The following is a 16,129-nucleotide window of genomic DNA, read 5'->3' as shown; positions in this document are numbered from 1 at the left end:
GGATCATATAGTCTAGTTGAGAAAATAAGATGGAAATAATTGTAATATAAAGTAGAATGTTATGATTGCACAGAAGAGGAATAAAATGACATGTAAAATTTATTAAGGAGATTATAAAAAAGAATTCCAGCCCAGATCATAAGGACTGATAATAATAAAATCTATCATTGAGTTAGTTAACAGCAGCAAAAAGAAGCAATGAATATTGTCTCCTCACTTGAGATAGACTTAAAAGTCTAGAAGACAATATTGTTTGAAAATGAGAATGATATTCCAAGAAGCTGTAGACTGTGCCAGTGTTCCTTCTAATGAAGGTGGGGTGGTGGGAATATCTAGTCTGAAAGACAGGATTGAAAGGGAGAGAAAGAAAAGAGAAGCAGTTCTCTTCCTTATTTGGTTAAGGGAAAGATATTAAATTTCACAGGCTTATGATAGAAGCTAATGAACCAATTGCTAATCAGACCCAGAATGTCAGACACTCTGGAATAGTGACTACTGAAATGAGCTCACTTTACTAGTAGATTGTTGGGTTTTAATGTTTTTTTTCTACCCAATGACAAAAGTCAACCTCATTAACTCGGCATCTTAACTGTCCATCTGATTATCACACAATGTGTCACTTACTTCAAAGTACCATTGATTTTCCATTCTATTGATCAAGAAACTGTGACTATTATGTAGTACATTACAGTGTGGGCCCCCTGCCTCAACTGACTCTTCTCCTATTGTTTCTTTTTTTTTTCTTTTCACACAGGCCATGCAAGTAAAGGTACAGGTCAAATGCATGCATGATGTGTCTTTTCTGTTCTAGTAATAGAAGTGCCAGACTCTGGTTACCCTCTTCATTGTGATTGCCATGAGGGTGGTATGGCATGGATTTTCCCCACCTGGAATTCTCTACTCTGGATCAGTGAACATGGTTGCTCTTCCATAGAATTAACGAATTTAGGTTCTTGGATGGAAGATGCTATCCTCACCTCACTCTAGTCTAGTTGGAAGGATATCCCAACTACTATATTAGGAACAACTCTGACAAAGATGGGGACATGCAGGCTTGTCAGTCTGGGCCATCACTTAGTTTTATTGCTTTCATATTGAAAATACCACTGTTTTCCATAGGTAGTCCTTGGCTTTTCAAAGCTACCAGAAAAGTCCTGGTTATTGTCCTTGTTCTAAGGAACCATAAGGTGATTCTTATGAAAAACCAGTATTCTCCATTACCATTTCCCCCAGGGTCCACTTAGGCATTTGAAATAGGAAGACCAGTGAAGTTGTATTTTGGTGGTGGTGGTGGTGGTGATGGTGATGGTGATGGTTATGTAATTTATAAAGTCTCTACTTGAGCAATTTTCAGGTTACTTTTAAAGGTGGTTTCTTTTTCTTTCTCTCCATGTATTCATTCGAGCCTACAGACCACTCCACCTATTGCCTATGCCAGAGATGAGAAAGACATTTTGAACTGGGGCCAGGTTTACATTAATTCTAGACAAATAAAAAATGGCCCAAACCCTATTTTGGAGAACAATGGTTTTCACTTTTTGCTGTGTTCTGGGGAACTTAATATATGGTTACCATCCTCCTCTTGCCCCAGGCACTTATTTCCTACCTTCCCTCTTAAAGGTTCTTCCTGCTACTTAGCCCTGGTTTCTTATGGAACCTTGAGTGCTGAGTGCCCTCAATATGACTGAAAATACTAGCAGTATGTGGCCACTCAGGCCCCAGGGACTCCCTGGTGATTTAATGCTATAACCACCTTTAGGTACATCAGACCACAGAGAATACTTCATGCAGCTTAGGTATTCTCTAGCCTGTGGTCTCAAACAATTAGAAATTCTTGCAACAGACTGGGAGGTTGGGAGTGGGAGGGTCAGAGGTAAAATGGGAATTGTTTAACCTTCCTAAAAGAAGGGGAATGGCAGGCTTTTTAAAAAAAAATGAGATCTGCATTTCTAAGAGTACCTACTTCTACCAAAATTAAATTGAACTGAACAATTTGGAGGAAGGAATAAGGGCAGTCACAAAGCTGTCTTCTAGCCACTTGCATCCTCATAAAGCCTATCTCCTATTTAAAAAAAAAAAAGCCTGCTTTACCCTAGGACTTAGGTTGCATATCAGTGCCACAAAATGTGGGGAAACCCATGTTGTCTGTCAGCAGTCCACACAACAGTATTTATTTGGGCCTTTGTTGGTGTTTTGTTGTAAACCATAGTGCTGTTATCATTTCATTGCCCTCAACATTTCCATGGGCATTTCTGAAAGCAAAGCTTTGGTGGACATAAATTTCTTCTTCTTCACCATCTCTAAATCATCCTACTCTTTCCTCACCACCTTCCTTCCTTCTACCTACCAAACCTCCCCCCATCTGAGGCACAGAGGAAGAAGGAGAGACAGAGAGAGAGAGAGAGAGAGAGAGAGAGAGAGAGAGATCCATGTTTTGTTCTCATCCAGAGTCTAGGAAGAAAACGAGCCCCATTTGTCACTTGTACCCAGTTCATATCATGTAGAATGAATTCTCTTTATTGGCCAAGTGGAATGTGATTTACTACAGCTGCTACATGCTGCTCAGAACTTTAGATGGCTATCTTAAATCTACTACTTCAGTACATTTTTGATGAACTATCTCTGAAAGGAATAAGAAAGGAGGAAGGAGAGAAGGATTAGTTTAATTGCAGAAATACAAATTTTTTTTTCTTTTTGCCTAGGGTTCTTGCCTCTATTAGCATCTCCCTTTAACAGAACTGTACTCAAGATTTTCCTTTTTTCTAGGAGAGTTTTCACATTGTCTCAGCGTGAGGATGGTTAAATTGACTGCTGCTACTGGCTTCCTAGTACAGGAATGATAGTTAAGTTGGACCATAGCAACTCTAGTCCCCCACTGTGTAGAACATCTTCAGTTTTGCTAAGGGAATTAGAATAGCCCTTTAAAATTTTTCTGTAAGCATAAAGCATAAAGAACACTATTTCTTTCCAATGTAAATTTGATCAGGAAATCAAATCATTTTAAAAATGCTACCAATTCCTTTCACTGTCTGTCTGATCCAGAAATATATGAGATCGAGAAGGTATTGGAATGTACGTGAGAAATATATCTATATCTCCCTATATCTATACATCTATAGTTATAGAGAGAGATAGGCCTCAGATCAGTATAATTAAAACTTTCATTCTTCATAATATTCTTATTTACCTTAATAATGAGCAAAATTATTTTATTGTTTACATGATTACATTTTGTTTCTTTAGTCCACCAATTTTTATTGTCCTTTGAAATGTTATTGGGCCCTATTTGTAATCTCAAAAAGCCATGAGCCACAAGGAAGCAGGCTACTTGTTGGGAAAGTAGATCCCTTCAAAAAACCACTGAGATGCTCTTTCATTCTTTCTTTTTTCTTCTTTCTTTTTTTGGCATCAATTTCTAGTCTGGAGGACAAGACCAGGAGCGGAAGAAGACAAAGCGGAGGGGTGATTTGTACTCCATCCAGACATCTCTTATTGTGGCTGCACTGAAGAAAATGTTGCCCATTGGCTTAAATATGTGCACTCCAGGTGATCAGGAGCTGATCTCTCTGGCAAAAATAAGATACAGTTATGTAAGTCATGATTCTCTGCTATATGTAATGCACTTGGCTAATCTGCTATGGGTGATAATTACAATAGGCCACTTCCTTAAACATTGCCTAAGTTTTAATGCTGTAATAATAATGCTCATACCTGCAGTTTTCAAAAACATATTAATATCTTTGAAACATCATCCTTTTCAACCCTCATTACAGGCATTTTGGCAATAACTGCTATTATGCCTCATTTTTGCAGATGGAAAAACCAAGATTCATAGAAGAGTAAAAGCTTAGTTATTAAAACTACTCTAGAACCTGGTGCCTCATTCAAGATAAATCCATTACTTCTGTATCTCTTTTTTTTTTCATCTTTAGCTGTACAATGTACCAGCAGTCCCAGTTTATCACTCACTTATCTCCCTCACCCCAGTAGGTGGCAGAGACCACAAGTAATAAAATTCAAAATATCTTTCCACAGAGGGATACAGACGAAGAAGTCAAAGATCATCTGAGGAATAACCTGCACTTGCAGGAAAAGGTAATATCATAAGGAGACACTGAGCTTATATAAGCCCATACTTTTTAACAGACAGAAATGATCATTGAAGGATTTTGCTGATCCCTTTGGAGTTAACACACAGTTTTAAAAAATATTCTCAAAACAATCTCAATAAGTTTTTGTTTAACCAAATTATCTTTCTGTATTTAAAAAACTTATTCCTTTGTTTTTCTACAATAAATCTAGGGTTTGATTGACATTTTAATGACATTTCAGGATATATAAAGAAAAGACTAAGGATGGATCATTCAGAAAATGGTGACTAGGTGTCCATCAGATGTGAAAACGAGTCATGAAAAAATTGGTCAAAATGCAGTAAGAAGCATTGGATTAAATTTGTGAATTTCCTAACAATGAAGCTGATTAGACATTGATTTTGTTGCCTGAGAGAAGTTATCTCCTCCCAAGAGATTTTGAAACTAAATGTATTCACATCTGAAATGGTGCTAGTAATTCTGTCTAAAAGTAGTAAAATAGATGAAAAGATTATGCGAGCTTTTCCAATCTAGCACTTCTCTTCCTAAGAAGGCTCTCAGTTTTTCTATATGTCTAAAGATTTTCTAAAGAAAATTACTTTCATAGTAGAGAGGGGAAAAGGAAAAAAGAAGGGAGGATAATATCCTTCTCAGCCATACCAGGAAGAGTAGAAATGAGCCTTTGAACAGCTCTGTGGGGAAGTTGGGGTTTTTTCCCTAGTGTAAAGCTTAAATTGGCCTCTTTGCAAATTCCACCTCTTACTTCAAGTTCTATTCTCTTGGACCAAAAGGAACAAGTCCAATCCCTCTTACATACCTGAGGACAGAGGTCAATGTCCCTCCTAAGACTTTTCTTCTCCAAACTAAACATGCCCAGTTCCTTCAATTCATCCTCATAAAACATGAATTCAAGTCCTTTGTGGTTGCCCTCCTCTATATACTCACCATCTACCATGGAACTTAAAACTGAACACAGTACTCCAAATAAGGTATGGTAAGGTCAGTGTGATTATCTCCTCCCTATCCTGGAAGCTCTGCCTCTCAATGCAGTCCAAGATTACACTGACGTTTTTGGCTGCCTTGTTAGACTACTGGCACAATCTGAGTTTGCTGTCCACTAAAACACCCAGATTCTCTTCAGAACAACTGCTGTCTATTAACGTCTCCCCTGTTTTATATATGTGAAGTTGATTTTTGTACCCTAATGAAAGGCTTAGTGTTTATCCCTTTTGAGTTTTGTCTTCTTGCATTTAGCCCATTGTCCTAGCCCATGGAGATCCTTTTAGATTCTGACTCTGCCATCTAGTATATTATCTGTGCCTCCCAGTTGGGCATCATGCGCAAATTTGATGAGCGTACCATCTACACCTTTTTTCAAGTCATTGATAAAAAAAAAAAGTTCAATAGCAATTGGCCACCACAGATTCCTGGGGTACTCCACTAGAAACTTTCTACCACATTGACAATGAACCATTAACAACTATTATTTGAGTATAGCAATCCACCCAGTCCTGAATCCATCTAATTGTCCAATCTATATCTCAAAATATTTTCCATATGAATAGCATAAGATGCTTTATCAGAAGCTTTGATAAAATCTAGTTAAGCAATACCCACAGGGTTCCTCTTATCTACTAGTTTAAGAATACTGACAAAAAAAGGAAATGTGGTCAACCAGATATAGTCAGTTCTTGAAGAAGCTGGCTCTTTGTAATCACTGTTTCCCTTTCTAGATCTTCTCCCACTCTTTTTACAATAATTCATTCTAGAATTTTTCCCAGGAATCAAAGTCAAACTTACTGGCCTATAGTTTGCAGATTGCTTTCTTTTCTTTTATGAAAAATTGGGACAATATTTGTCCTCTAATATTGTGGCACTACTCCTGTTTTCCATGATATCTTTCAGATATCACTGCTGGTGGTTTAGCAATCACATCTGCCATTTTTTTTTAATACCTAAGGATGTAATTCATTTGGGCCAAGTCACTTAAATTCATCCGAAGCAATTAGGTACCTCCTTACTATCTCCTGGATATCTATTTATCTTGAACATATAAACTCCCTGTTAAATGAGATAATATTTGTGAAGTGCTTAGCAGTGTCGAGCATATAATATGTACTTACTAAATGCTTGTTTCCTCCCTCACCCCCAATTAGTCACCTGTGTTTTGTCATTCATTTCCAATGTAATGATCCTTTACTGAGAAAGCAGAAACCCCTTATCTTCTTTATCTTCTATTATCAGTTATCCTTGTTGAAGATATCCCAAGCAAAGATCCTATCTATCCCTTCTTCAATCCCCCTTGTTCTCCCAATATAGCTTTTCAAAAAAAAAATTTTTTTATTGTCCTTTATTTCCCTTACCAATCTCAGCTCATTTTGAATTTTATCATTACTCATAACATTTTTAGAGGACTGTACCATGGTCTCATAATCTTCATCCTGCTCTTGCTTCCAGCTTCTATGTTTTGTTTTGTTTTGTTAAGCATAAATTGGTTAGTGATTTCGCTACTTATTACTACTGCTCTGTTCAGACAAATCCCAATCTTCCTCCTCATTGAAATTGCTCCCCTTTTGTGTTTTCAGAATTTTAATTTTCAACACTTCCTATTCTTTGAGAGCAGAAGCTTTTTACTCCATAGGAACCTACTGATTTTTTCTCTAAACTTTTTGAAATCTGCTTTCTAAAATCTAGATTACATGTTATCCTCTACCCAGATTTCCATTCCTTTTCTATCAAAAACTCAAGAATGGAGCAGTCATTTTCCCCAAGCTTCCTAACACTTCCACACCAGCAACTAGTTCCTCTCTGTTAGTTAGAATCAAATCAGAATAGAATTTTCCCTTGCTGGTTTTGAAGGATAGAATTAAAGCCAAGACAAGTTAAGAAATTAATAGCTGTTCTGGTTTTTTTTGCAGAGAGAGAATGAGAATGAATTGAAGAACTTCATCTCATCTCTACTATGCCATGCCTCTGTGCCACACTTGTGATCTGTTTCCCAAATTTTCATCTATTTTCACTCTCTCTTTCCAAGTAGTATGTATGTACTCCAGTGACAAAACTTCTTTTTCCTCCTTTCATTTACCTTCATCCAAATACCCCCATCCTGCTTCCCTCCACCTTAATTCCTTAATTTCTTATAAGTATACTTTTTTAATATATAATACTACACACCTTGGTCCTGTTCCTTGGCTTAATTTTTATTTTTTTGGTGAGGCAATTGGGGTTAAGTGACTTGCCTGGAGTCACACAGCTAGAGTCTTACAAGTCTGAGATCACATTTGAACTCAGGTCCTCCTGACTCCAGGGCCAGTGCTCTATCCACTGTGCCACCTAGCTGCCCTACTAGCTTATTTCTTTTGAGAGCCATAGTCCCATTATTGGTTTCTTTCCACCAGGTCTCAATGATACTTGTATCATTTGCCCCATTGCATTAGGATCTCTAGTTTCCATTTTGTTGACTATTGTGAGTTTATAGGTATCCAGTTGCTATTACTCTCTTTTGTGGATACTCTGTATATATCCAAATTGGGAGACACACAGGGACAGTCTTCTCCCTCCCTTATCATTTTTACTCTAAAGTCCTTTTTATTAGATTTGGAAAATATATTCTTACCAGACTTTGCTAGCTGTACTCTATTTCTATCCCCAGATTTTCAAGCCCTGTATTATAAGCCATGATCCAGGAATTCAAATCATTTTCTCAAATGCCATCTTCATAGCCAGTTATTCACTTCCCAAATTAATTTTGTATCCTTTGTATCCTTATCTTCTGTATCCTTTGCCTCTTAGAGTCTAAGTCAATAAATATTTATCAAATAGCACTGTACTAAGTACTGGGGATACAAAGAAAGGCAAAAGACAGTCCCTATGCTCAAGGAGCTCACAGTCCATTGGGGAATGCAATGCTTTTTTTTTTTTAAGCTGAGAAGCATGAGGGGAAGGGAAGTGTGGAGAGATTGCCCCACTAGGGAGCAAGACGAAGACCTGCAGCCAGGGTAGGAAATGATCTGAGGAAGTGAGAATTTCACAGGTGATTTAATCTTACAGCATGAAGAGTTTCTGTAGATTATGAAATCCTCTGAAAAGCAAAAGTGAGGAAAATGTAACCTCTGCCTCTATGGTCTAGTTTCTTGCCCATGTTTTCATAATATTAGGCAGTATTTTTAAAATTCTTTCAGAAAGAGTTATTTGTGCCAAAGAAATAGGTAGTTGTCATGTTTTGATTAGCTTTGAGGGGTTCTCTACCATGTCTTATATGTATGATACAGGAAAACAACAAAACTCTCTTTTGTTGTTAACAGTTTGACAGATAGCTGCTGCAGGCCCCCTAAACAGCAAATTACCAAACTGTTTCTACAACTATTTTTTTCTTTTTCTGTCCCTTACTGGATGATCTCTCTCACCCAATCTGTGACTCTACTATATCATTCCTAGGACAATGAACAGCTTCTTCTCTTCAAAGCATTCATTGCTCTCCTCTTTAGAAAGTCTTGGGCAGCTAAGTGGCACAGTGGAAAGAGCACCGGCCCTGAATTCAGAAGGACCTGAATTCAAATCTGGCCTCAGACACATAACAGTACCTGTGTGACCCTGGGCAAGTCACTTAACCCCATTGCCTAGCCAAAAATAAAAAAGTCTCAGATCTGTTTGGGTTTTTTTTTTTTGTTTTTTGTGGTCATTTTTTTTTAGCTTTAATTGTTCAGGTTCCCCTTTCCTTCCCTTTCTCCTCTGTTTGACACTCTTCCATTTTCCCTCAGACTAAATGTGGTCCAATCTCCCCTTCTCCACCTCAGTACCCATTTTCCCCATTGAAACTTTGCTTGTTTCCTTTAGAAACCCTTCATCCTCCCTAACAGCCTCTAGATTTCAGTCTGATGACCCTGGCTGGAGTATGGAGAAGCATTCTTCTACGTTCTCCTTTAGGAGGGAAATCAGCCTACACTTGAACACAAATAACAGTCCTTCAGCTGTGGCAGAAATACAATCATCATATATTTGATGCAAATCCTTGTGCAATTTCCCTCACTTTCCATTTGATGCAGATCTTTGTACAGTTTTCCCCACTCTCCGTAATGGTTGAGATTTTCTAGGTAATTGTTTCTAATTTTGCATTAGTTTCTAGTCCTGTTTCAACCTGTCAATTCATTGTTCCCAGATGGTGATCAATAGAAACATAATCAATATGCTTACATTTATCCATGGAAATAGACCAGGAATGCCTCAGGCAAGATGAGAGAAAAAGAAATTCTTGTCTCTTAAAACACTGAAATGGTATGGCCTTCAAAGTTGGTTTTCTGAAGGCCAGAGAAGAAAATCATTTTATCAGTCTCTTTTCTCTTGGAAATCCAGTACTACTTATTTCTCTTTATAAACCTAGTGGCAAGGGTAAATATGGTTGGTCACCTCTTGGAACTTGCATTGGTTTTCAGTCTGATGATCCAGCTGTAAAATGGCAACTTAACCTATACAAGGATGTTCTAAAGAATGAGGAGCCCTTTGATCCAGAAAAGACAGTGGAGCGAGTGCAAAGAATCTCAGCAGCTGTCTTCCACTTGGAGCAGGTGAGGAATATCTACAGACCTGTATAGTCAGAAATCATGTCTATATTTGCAGGTGGGGAGGGGGGTAATTTGCCTTCATCTCTATTATTTTCACTCTTGTGCAACAAGGAAAAACACAGAGAAATAAAATTCACTTATTGTCCAAAACAGTATCAGAGGATTTAGTGATGAAATGGAATGATCATCAAGTAAAACCTGTTTTATAGATGGGGAAACTGAAGCCTACAGAGGTTAAGTGATGAAGATAGTAAGTAGCAGAGCCAGGATTTCAGGCTAGTTCTCTTGACTTAGAATTTAGTGCTCCTTCCACTCCTCCTGCTGCTTTATACCCACTGAGATATCCAAAGGGATGAGGACTTGAAACAGGGTGATGACTGTGTGAATGGAGAGAAGGGAATGGATGTAAGAGATATTTGGGAGATGGTATTGACAGGCCAAGCAATAGATTGGATATGGGAGTTAATTGGGCAAGAGAGAAGACATAAGGTTGACTTTGAAATTATGAAGCTGAACGATTAAGAAAATGGTTGTACTCTTTCTGTTTGGAGGTGAAGTAGATTTAGGATGGAAGATGATGATTTCCATTTTGGACATACTGACTTTGAGATGGCTGTGGTACATCCAGGAAGATATATTCAGTTCAATAGAACAAGATTAGAGCTTAATCGATTTAGGAGTCATCAGTGTAGAGATAATATTTGAACCTAAGAATGCAAATGAAATCAAGAAGAAAGAGAGTAAAGAAGGCTTCGGAAAGCCCTCTTTCTTATGACACTGATCATAAGAGGGTAGGAGATGGATAATGATATAACATCAAATACTGGGAAGAAACAGCCAGGCAAGCAAGAGGATAATCAGGAAAGATTAGTGTTATTCACAAGAGCCAAAGAATGAGAAATTGCCCAGATGGAGGGGGTTGTTAGCAATCTCAAAAGGTGCAGGAGGATTAATAAGAAAAGGCTAAATCAAATGTAACCTTTGAAATCATTGGCAATCTTAGAGAAAGCAGGATCAGTAAAGTGGTGGTGTTAGAAGCCAGAGTGGAGGAAGTAAGTGGGTGGTGAGGAAGTGGAAACAGAACGTGTGGGCTACTCTTTATGAGAGTGTGGTAAGGAAGAGGAGGAGAGATACAGGGAAGTAACTTTGAGGGAATGGCAGGGTCAAATGAAGGATTTTTTTTAAAGCATGAGTAGATCTGAAAATGCTTGTGTCAAGGAAGGAAACAGTAGATAGGTAAAGACTGAAGATGAAAGAGAAAGGGTGACTGATGGGGCAAGCTCCCAGACAGGAGGAGTTGAAGGCACAAGCAGAAGAGTTGACTTTCAAAAGGCAAAGGACAGAGTCTTCTTCAGAGAGAGGTATTAAGTAGGAGAGGGGAGATAAAGACATTCTAGAATAAAGGTAGCTAGGAAAGGGATTGGGAAGTGGTAAGGTTGAGCTGAATGGGATGAAAGTATAGAGAGGAAGCAGGAGAAATGAGCTCTTCACCTCTTCAGGAATGAAAATTTTGAATCCTATTAAAATCAGAAGAGGATTAGAAGAGAAGGAGATGCAAATTTGCTAGCCAAAATACTAGAGAAGTACTGGCTGATGAGAGCCTGTACCATCCAGGACACCAAGCCATCAGAAGGAGAAGAAGCCAAGAACCAGGATAATACATTTCACTGGACAACATTTTAAGCTCCTATGTGCAAAAGGACTATTTGGCCCTATGTTTACTGAGATTAAAAGCTAACAAAGGGAATACATCTTGTTCATAGATATGCCTCATGATATCAGAAACACACAACTATAAAGTAATTTAGAATATAATACAATAAAAGCATCAGTAAAAGGCTATATAAAAAGTCAAGGGAAGCAGAAATGATTTTCAAATGGGAAAAATCAAGAAAAGTTTTGTAAAAGAGGGAGAATTGAGTCTGGGCTTTGAAGAATGGGTAGGATTTCAAAAGTTTGATGATAAATGTCTGGATATTATGTTGACCATAGCTGACAAGTCAAAATTCTTAAAAGTTTGAAAGTCTCGATTTTAAATGTTCCATTTTAAAAGAAATCTTAGAGTATAGGAACTAGAAGGACCTTAGAGATTGTTTAGTTCAGCTATTCACTTTATAGATCAAGACACTGCAGCCCAGAAAAATTACATGATTTGCCCAAGATCACATAGCTAGTAGTAGCACATCATAAACGAGAATCTACACCACTTAATTCCCAGTCCAGCATTCTATTCACTATACTTTCTAGCTGGCATGAACCCATGGCAGATAATTTCTCCATAGGTGGAGCAACCACTTAGATCCAAGAAGGCTGTCTGGCACAAACTCTTATCCAAGCAACGTAAACGGGCAGTGGTAGCCTGCTTCAGGATGGCTCCCTTGTATAATCTCCCCAGGTATGTGCCTTGATTTTTTGCTTTTGGTTTTTTCTGCCACGTATGAGTAATAAGAATCTGAGTCCTCTCCCACATCTGAAATCTCTTCCTGTCCTTATAGAAAGAGCTAGGTAATAGTAATAGGAGTACATGACCTATAAAATGATTGTAGTCTACCCGCATAAAGATTTCCTGTCATTTTTACCCAGGTTCATATAATCAAAATAATATAAAGATTATCATACTCCTCAATCTCCCCTTAGCTCACTTGGCTCTTTCCATGAAATCCTTCCAGTAAAGAACAGATAGACTTCTCTCTCTGCTTAAGCGCAAGTCTTGAGGAGAATAGAGGGTTTCTTTGTGGGCAGAGAAGGAGGCTATTTTCCAAGATGCTTTACCCTTAATTTCCCAATCAGGTCACATCACTTTCTTCTGCCTAGGCATAATGGGAATGGTGCCTCTATAGTATTTTAACATCTAATGTCTGAAGGTATCTTGATGGGCCAGTGATGGAGAACAGTGTTATTCCTAGGCATTTTGTCCCTCTCTCCCCTCAGGCAAGAGTGCAAAGTTTTCTGGAATGTGTTTAGCTGGATTTTGTTAAAAAGGAAATAATGAGGGGCTGAACTGGACCATTCTCAGTTTATTGCTGAGACTAATTTAATATATTTGCCCATGGAGCTAAGCACTCCATCTTCTGATTGATTATATGATGAAGACCCAGGTTCTAATTAAAATGAAACTATTAACTAAATATTGATCTTACTAGATTTCTTATCTGGGGAAACACTAATAATAATAGCCAATTAATTTTATTTCTAGATTATAAAGAATAATTTCTTTGCTTTGAATTTTGCTTTTATGAAATTATGATTCTCAGAAGAATCCACAGCCATTATCTTTCTTCAGTGCACTGTAACACTGATCACAAATTCTTTTGGAGAGAATAAACTGCTTGAAGAATTGAGATTTCATTTGGCTTAGTAGATTTGTGCATTGAACAGTGCCCAAGAATTATGGCCTCTGCAAAGCATTTTTACTTTTCTAGAACTCCCAAGAAAAACAGCTTGGATCTCTGGAGATGAATGAACCTATAAAGCTAAGCAGCATTCCTGACTAAGATTGGACACAGAACAACCAATTTACGTATTAAGGACTCTTAGCCAAACATGAAAAGCAAAAGTGATAACACTTCTTTTTCTTAAAAATGGTGATATGTCAGAAGACATTAATTTACATCTAGCTTTGAGATCCATATGCCTTACTAATGGCCTCTTGGAGGGCCCAATTGGCATGATCACAAGGTTTTCTATGGCATCAAAAATGACCTTTAAGATAAATATTTCATAGGTTGAATCAACCAGAAAAAAATTCACATCATCTCTCCAAAGATATTAATTTCTTTCAATTCACCTAAATTCTTGGTATAGTACTAACATTTTGTTAATCATATGTTAATCTCATGCACCTATAATACTTGAATATGATGCCAATGATTGAACTGCTTGCCAGATGGAACACTTGCCCCTTAATTGTCTTTTTCCCCCTGGTTATTTATCCACATATATGGGGATGGAAAATTCGTAAGATGGATGTCTATCCTGGCAGCAAAGAATGATCCAATTAGTTAGCATTAGGGAAAATTCCCCCCTTACTAATATTCTCATTGTTAAGCTTTTGGGCATCTTCAAAAGTAAAAGATTGAAGAGATGGACTGTTGTTTGGAATTGTTTCTCTGATTTTAGTTCTCAAGTGAAAACCTTATATGCTTTTCCCCAGACACAAAATTAATAATTTCTTCCTGAGCACCTTCCAACGGGTTTGGCTGGAAAATGTTTATGAAAAAACTCAGTATGACAGGCTTATACTCATGTTAACGGTAATGTAACCTGTGGAGAGATCTGCCCAGTTTTGTGCACACTCTTCCTTTCCTAACCATGATTTCATGTTATCATGAAACACAAATTTGTACAATTTATGGAAAAATTCTGATTGGTCAGTCTAAAAAACAAGGTGTTAGAGACTCGACCAACTAGAAAACAAATTAAATATCAATGTTGTTTTTCCCCTTTCTACTGTTTCTTCTTCTTTGTTCCCCAACCCACTTCCGTCGGCTTTCTCACATGATGTTTTTTAATGGCTTATATTCTCTCAAGGAATCTCAGGAGTAGTAGCTATTGGATAGCTAGTTGATGTTCTTATTCTAGAAGACTTGTGATTTGATGTCATAAAGGAACCCCATTTTTTTCATGCAGTCATAAAAGGATAAATGTAGATATATTCATAGCTGGAATTCATGAAGTATTCAAAAGATAGGCTAATAAACATACTTTCCTTTATGGAAACTCAAAAACCTTATCTAAGTTTTATTTTTTGGAGACACTGAGGTATAAAAAGACCCATTTGAAAATATCATGTCCACTGGGAATGGCTGGGGGAAAAAAAGGTGAAACAACCTTTCTGGCATTTCTCCACATCAACCATGTGCCACAAGAATAATTTAAAATGGGTTCCCAAGATGTGTCAGTCAAAAAGGCATAACCAGGCTCTACTTGAGTCTATTTGTCATACTAGACAAAAGTCTCAGATATGCCATGTGGCCGCCCATTATGAGATGTGCCCTATTACAGATGCGTCATGCTGGGTGCTGGAAGAGATGAGAAATAGGGGTAAAGTAGTGGCAAGTAAATACTTAATTAGATTAACTTTCTTCCTTAGAGGTTGCTATAAATCAAGAGGTTGGAAAAAGAGGACTGGGGACTTTGAGGAAGCTTGGCTCTGCTAGATTAGTATATAAATTTACTGTTGCTCCCCCTGACCAATCAGAAGATCAGAATTGTACAAAACACAGCCTGCTTACTAATCATTAACTGCCAAAGCTATAATATAGTGTTCCATTTATCCCTCTTGATCTCACTTTCACCCTTCGCTCAGGCACCGCTCTATTAACCTCTTCCTCCATGGTTATCAGAGATTTTGGATAGAAACAGAGGAGTATTCCTTTGAAGAAAAACTAGTACAGGATTTGGCTGTAAGTATTAACTAAACTAGGAGCAGATATCAATGTGAGTGAATATAATTTTTGTATCTATGTGTGTGCATTATAGAACTTGAATAATATCTCTCAAGTGCACAGATGGTATATTAGCTATGTAATAGGAACTTAATAACCCTATTATCAGTGTATCATGGGAATTTCATACTAAATCAAGAAACTTTGAACACCTTTGGCAATAGGACATCAGCCTCTTCCCAGATAATCCTCAACCTTCTGTTATAAATGTTGCTGTAGATTGCCTTACCAAAACATTTAAACCCATTCTCATGTTCATGACTGAGCTTTTGGAGGAAATGTTTGACACATCCTCTTCCTGAAAGACCTCTCTGATGCCATTTATGATCACCCTGTAAAATAAACCTCTTTGCCAGACTCAGAGTCTTATACTGTTTCAGAAAAAAAAAAGCTCTCCTTTTATTAACATGTCTCTATGTCATCATCCTCTCTCTCCCCACACTCATACTCTTTTTCCCTCTGTTTTTCCTATTCTATCCCTTGGGCTCTTTGCTTTTTCTGTTTCTCACTTTCTCAATCTTTTTCTCTATTCTTTTTTTCTTTGTCTGTCTTCTTTTTTCCCCATTTTCTCTTCTCCTCTTCTTTCTCTCTTCTCTCCTTTTCTACTTCCTCCCCTCTGAAAAAGGTAGTTGTTCAACTTGTCCACATTTCTTCTTTAGTGTGAAACTTGAAATTAACAAAAAATTTGGTGATCCTTCACTTTTTTCCTGAACTACTCATGATAGCGCATAGATGATAAGTGCTCAATAAAACACTCATTCACTCATTAGGGTCCCTTGTGCTGGTGCTTTCACTGATTTCTTCTGGGGCCTAATATAAAATCACTTTCTGTTAGGTAACAGATCCTGTGTTCTCTTTCAAAAAGGAAATAGAAGCCTGGTTTGAGTTTGAGGATAAACTACCAGGTTTACAGTTCCAAGGTGGCATCCCAGAAGAACATCAGGTGTCTGAAAGAAAGAAGAAGTAGAAAATACGAATTTTTGTTGGGCTGAACCAGGCTCAGTATTTTGCATCCAAATGGCTCATTTGG

General features: G+C 37.6%; 1 protein-coding gene across 1 annotated transcript in view; it reads left to right on the top strand.

Moving 5' to 3' along the window:
• RYR3 (ryanodine receptor 3) overlaps positions 1 to 16,129 on the top strand; it is a 731,065-nt gene that overhangs the window by 651,553 nt on the left and 63,383 nt on the right. Inside the window, exons 70-74 of the mRNA XM_078151313.1 lie at positions 3,420 to 3,590; positions 4,036 to 4,095; positions 9,524 to 9,655; positions 11,935 to 12,047; positions 13,806 to 13,905. Coding sequence (XP_078007439.1) covers positions 3,420 to 3,590; positions 4,036 to 4,095; positions 9,524 to 9,655; positions 11,935 to 12,047; positions 13,806 to 13,905 — 576 coding nt within the window. The remainder of the gene's footprint in view (positions 1 to 3,419; positions 3,591 to 4,035; positions 4,096 to 9,523; positions 9,656 to 11,934; positions 12,048 to 13,805; positions 13,906 to 16,129) is intronic.

The sequence above is a fragment of the Phascolarctos cinereus genome, unplaced genomic scaffold (genome assembly GCF_003287225.1).
Source record: "Phascolarctos cinereus isolate Bilbo 61053 unplaced genomic scaffold, phaCin_HiC Scaffold_3;HRSCAF=262, whole genome shotgun sequence".
NCBI lineage: Eukaryota > Metazoa > Chordata > Mammalia > Diprotodontia > Phascolarctidae > Phascolarctos > Phascolarctos cinereus.
The sequence above is the reverse complement of the archived record's forward strand: the minus strand, read 5'-3'. Positions and strand labels throughout refer to the sequence as shown.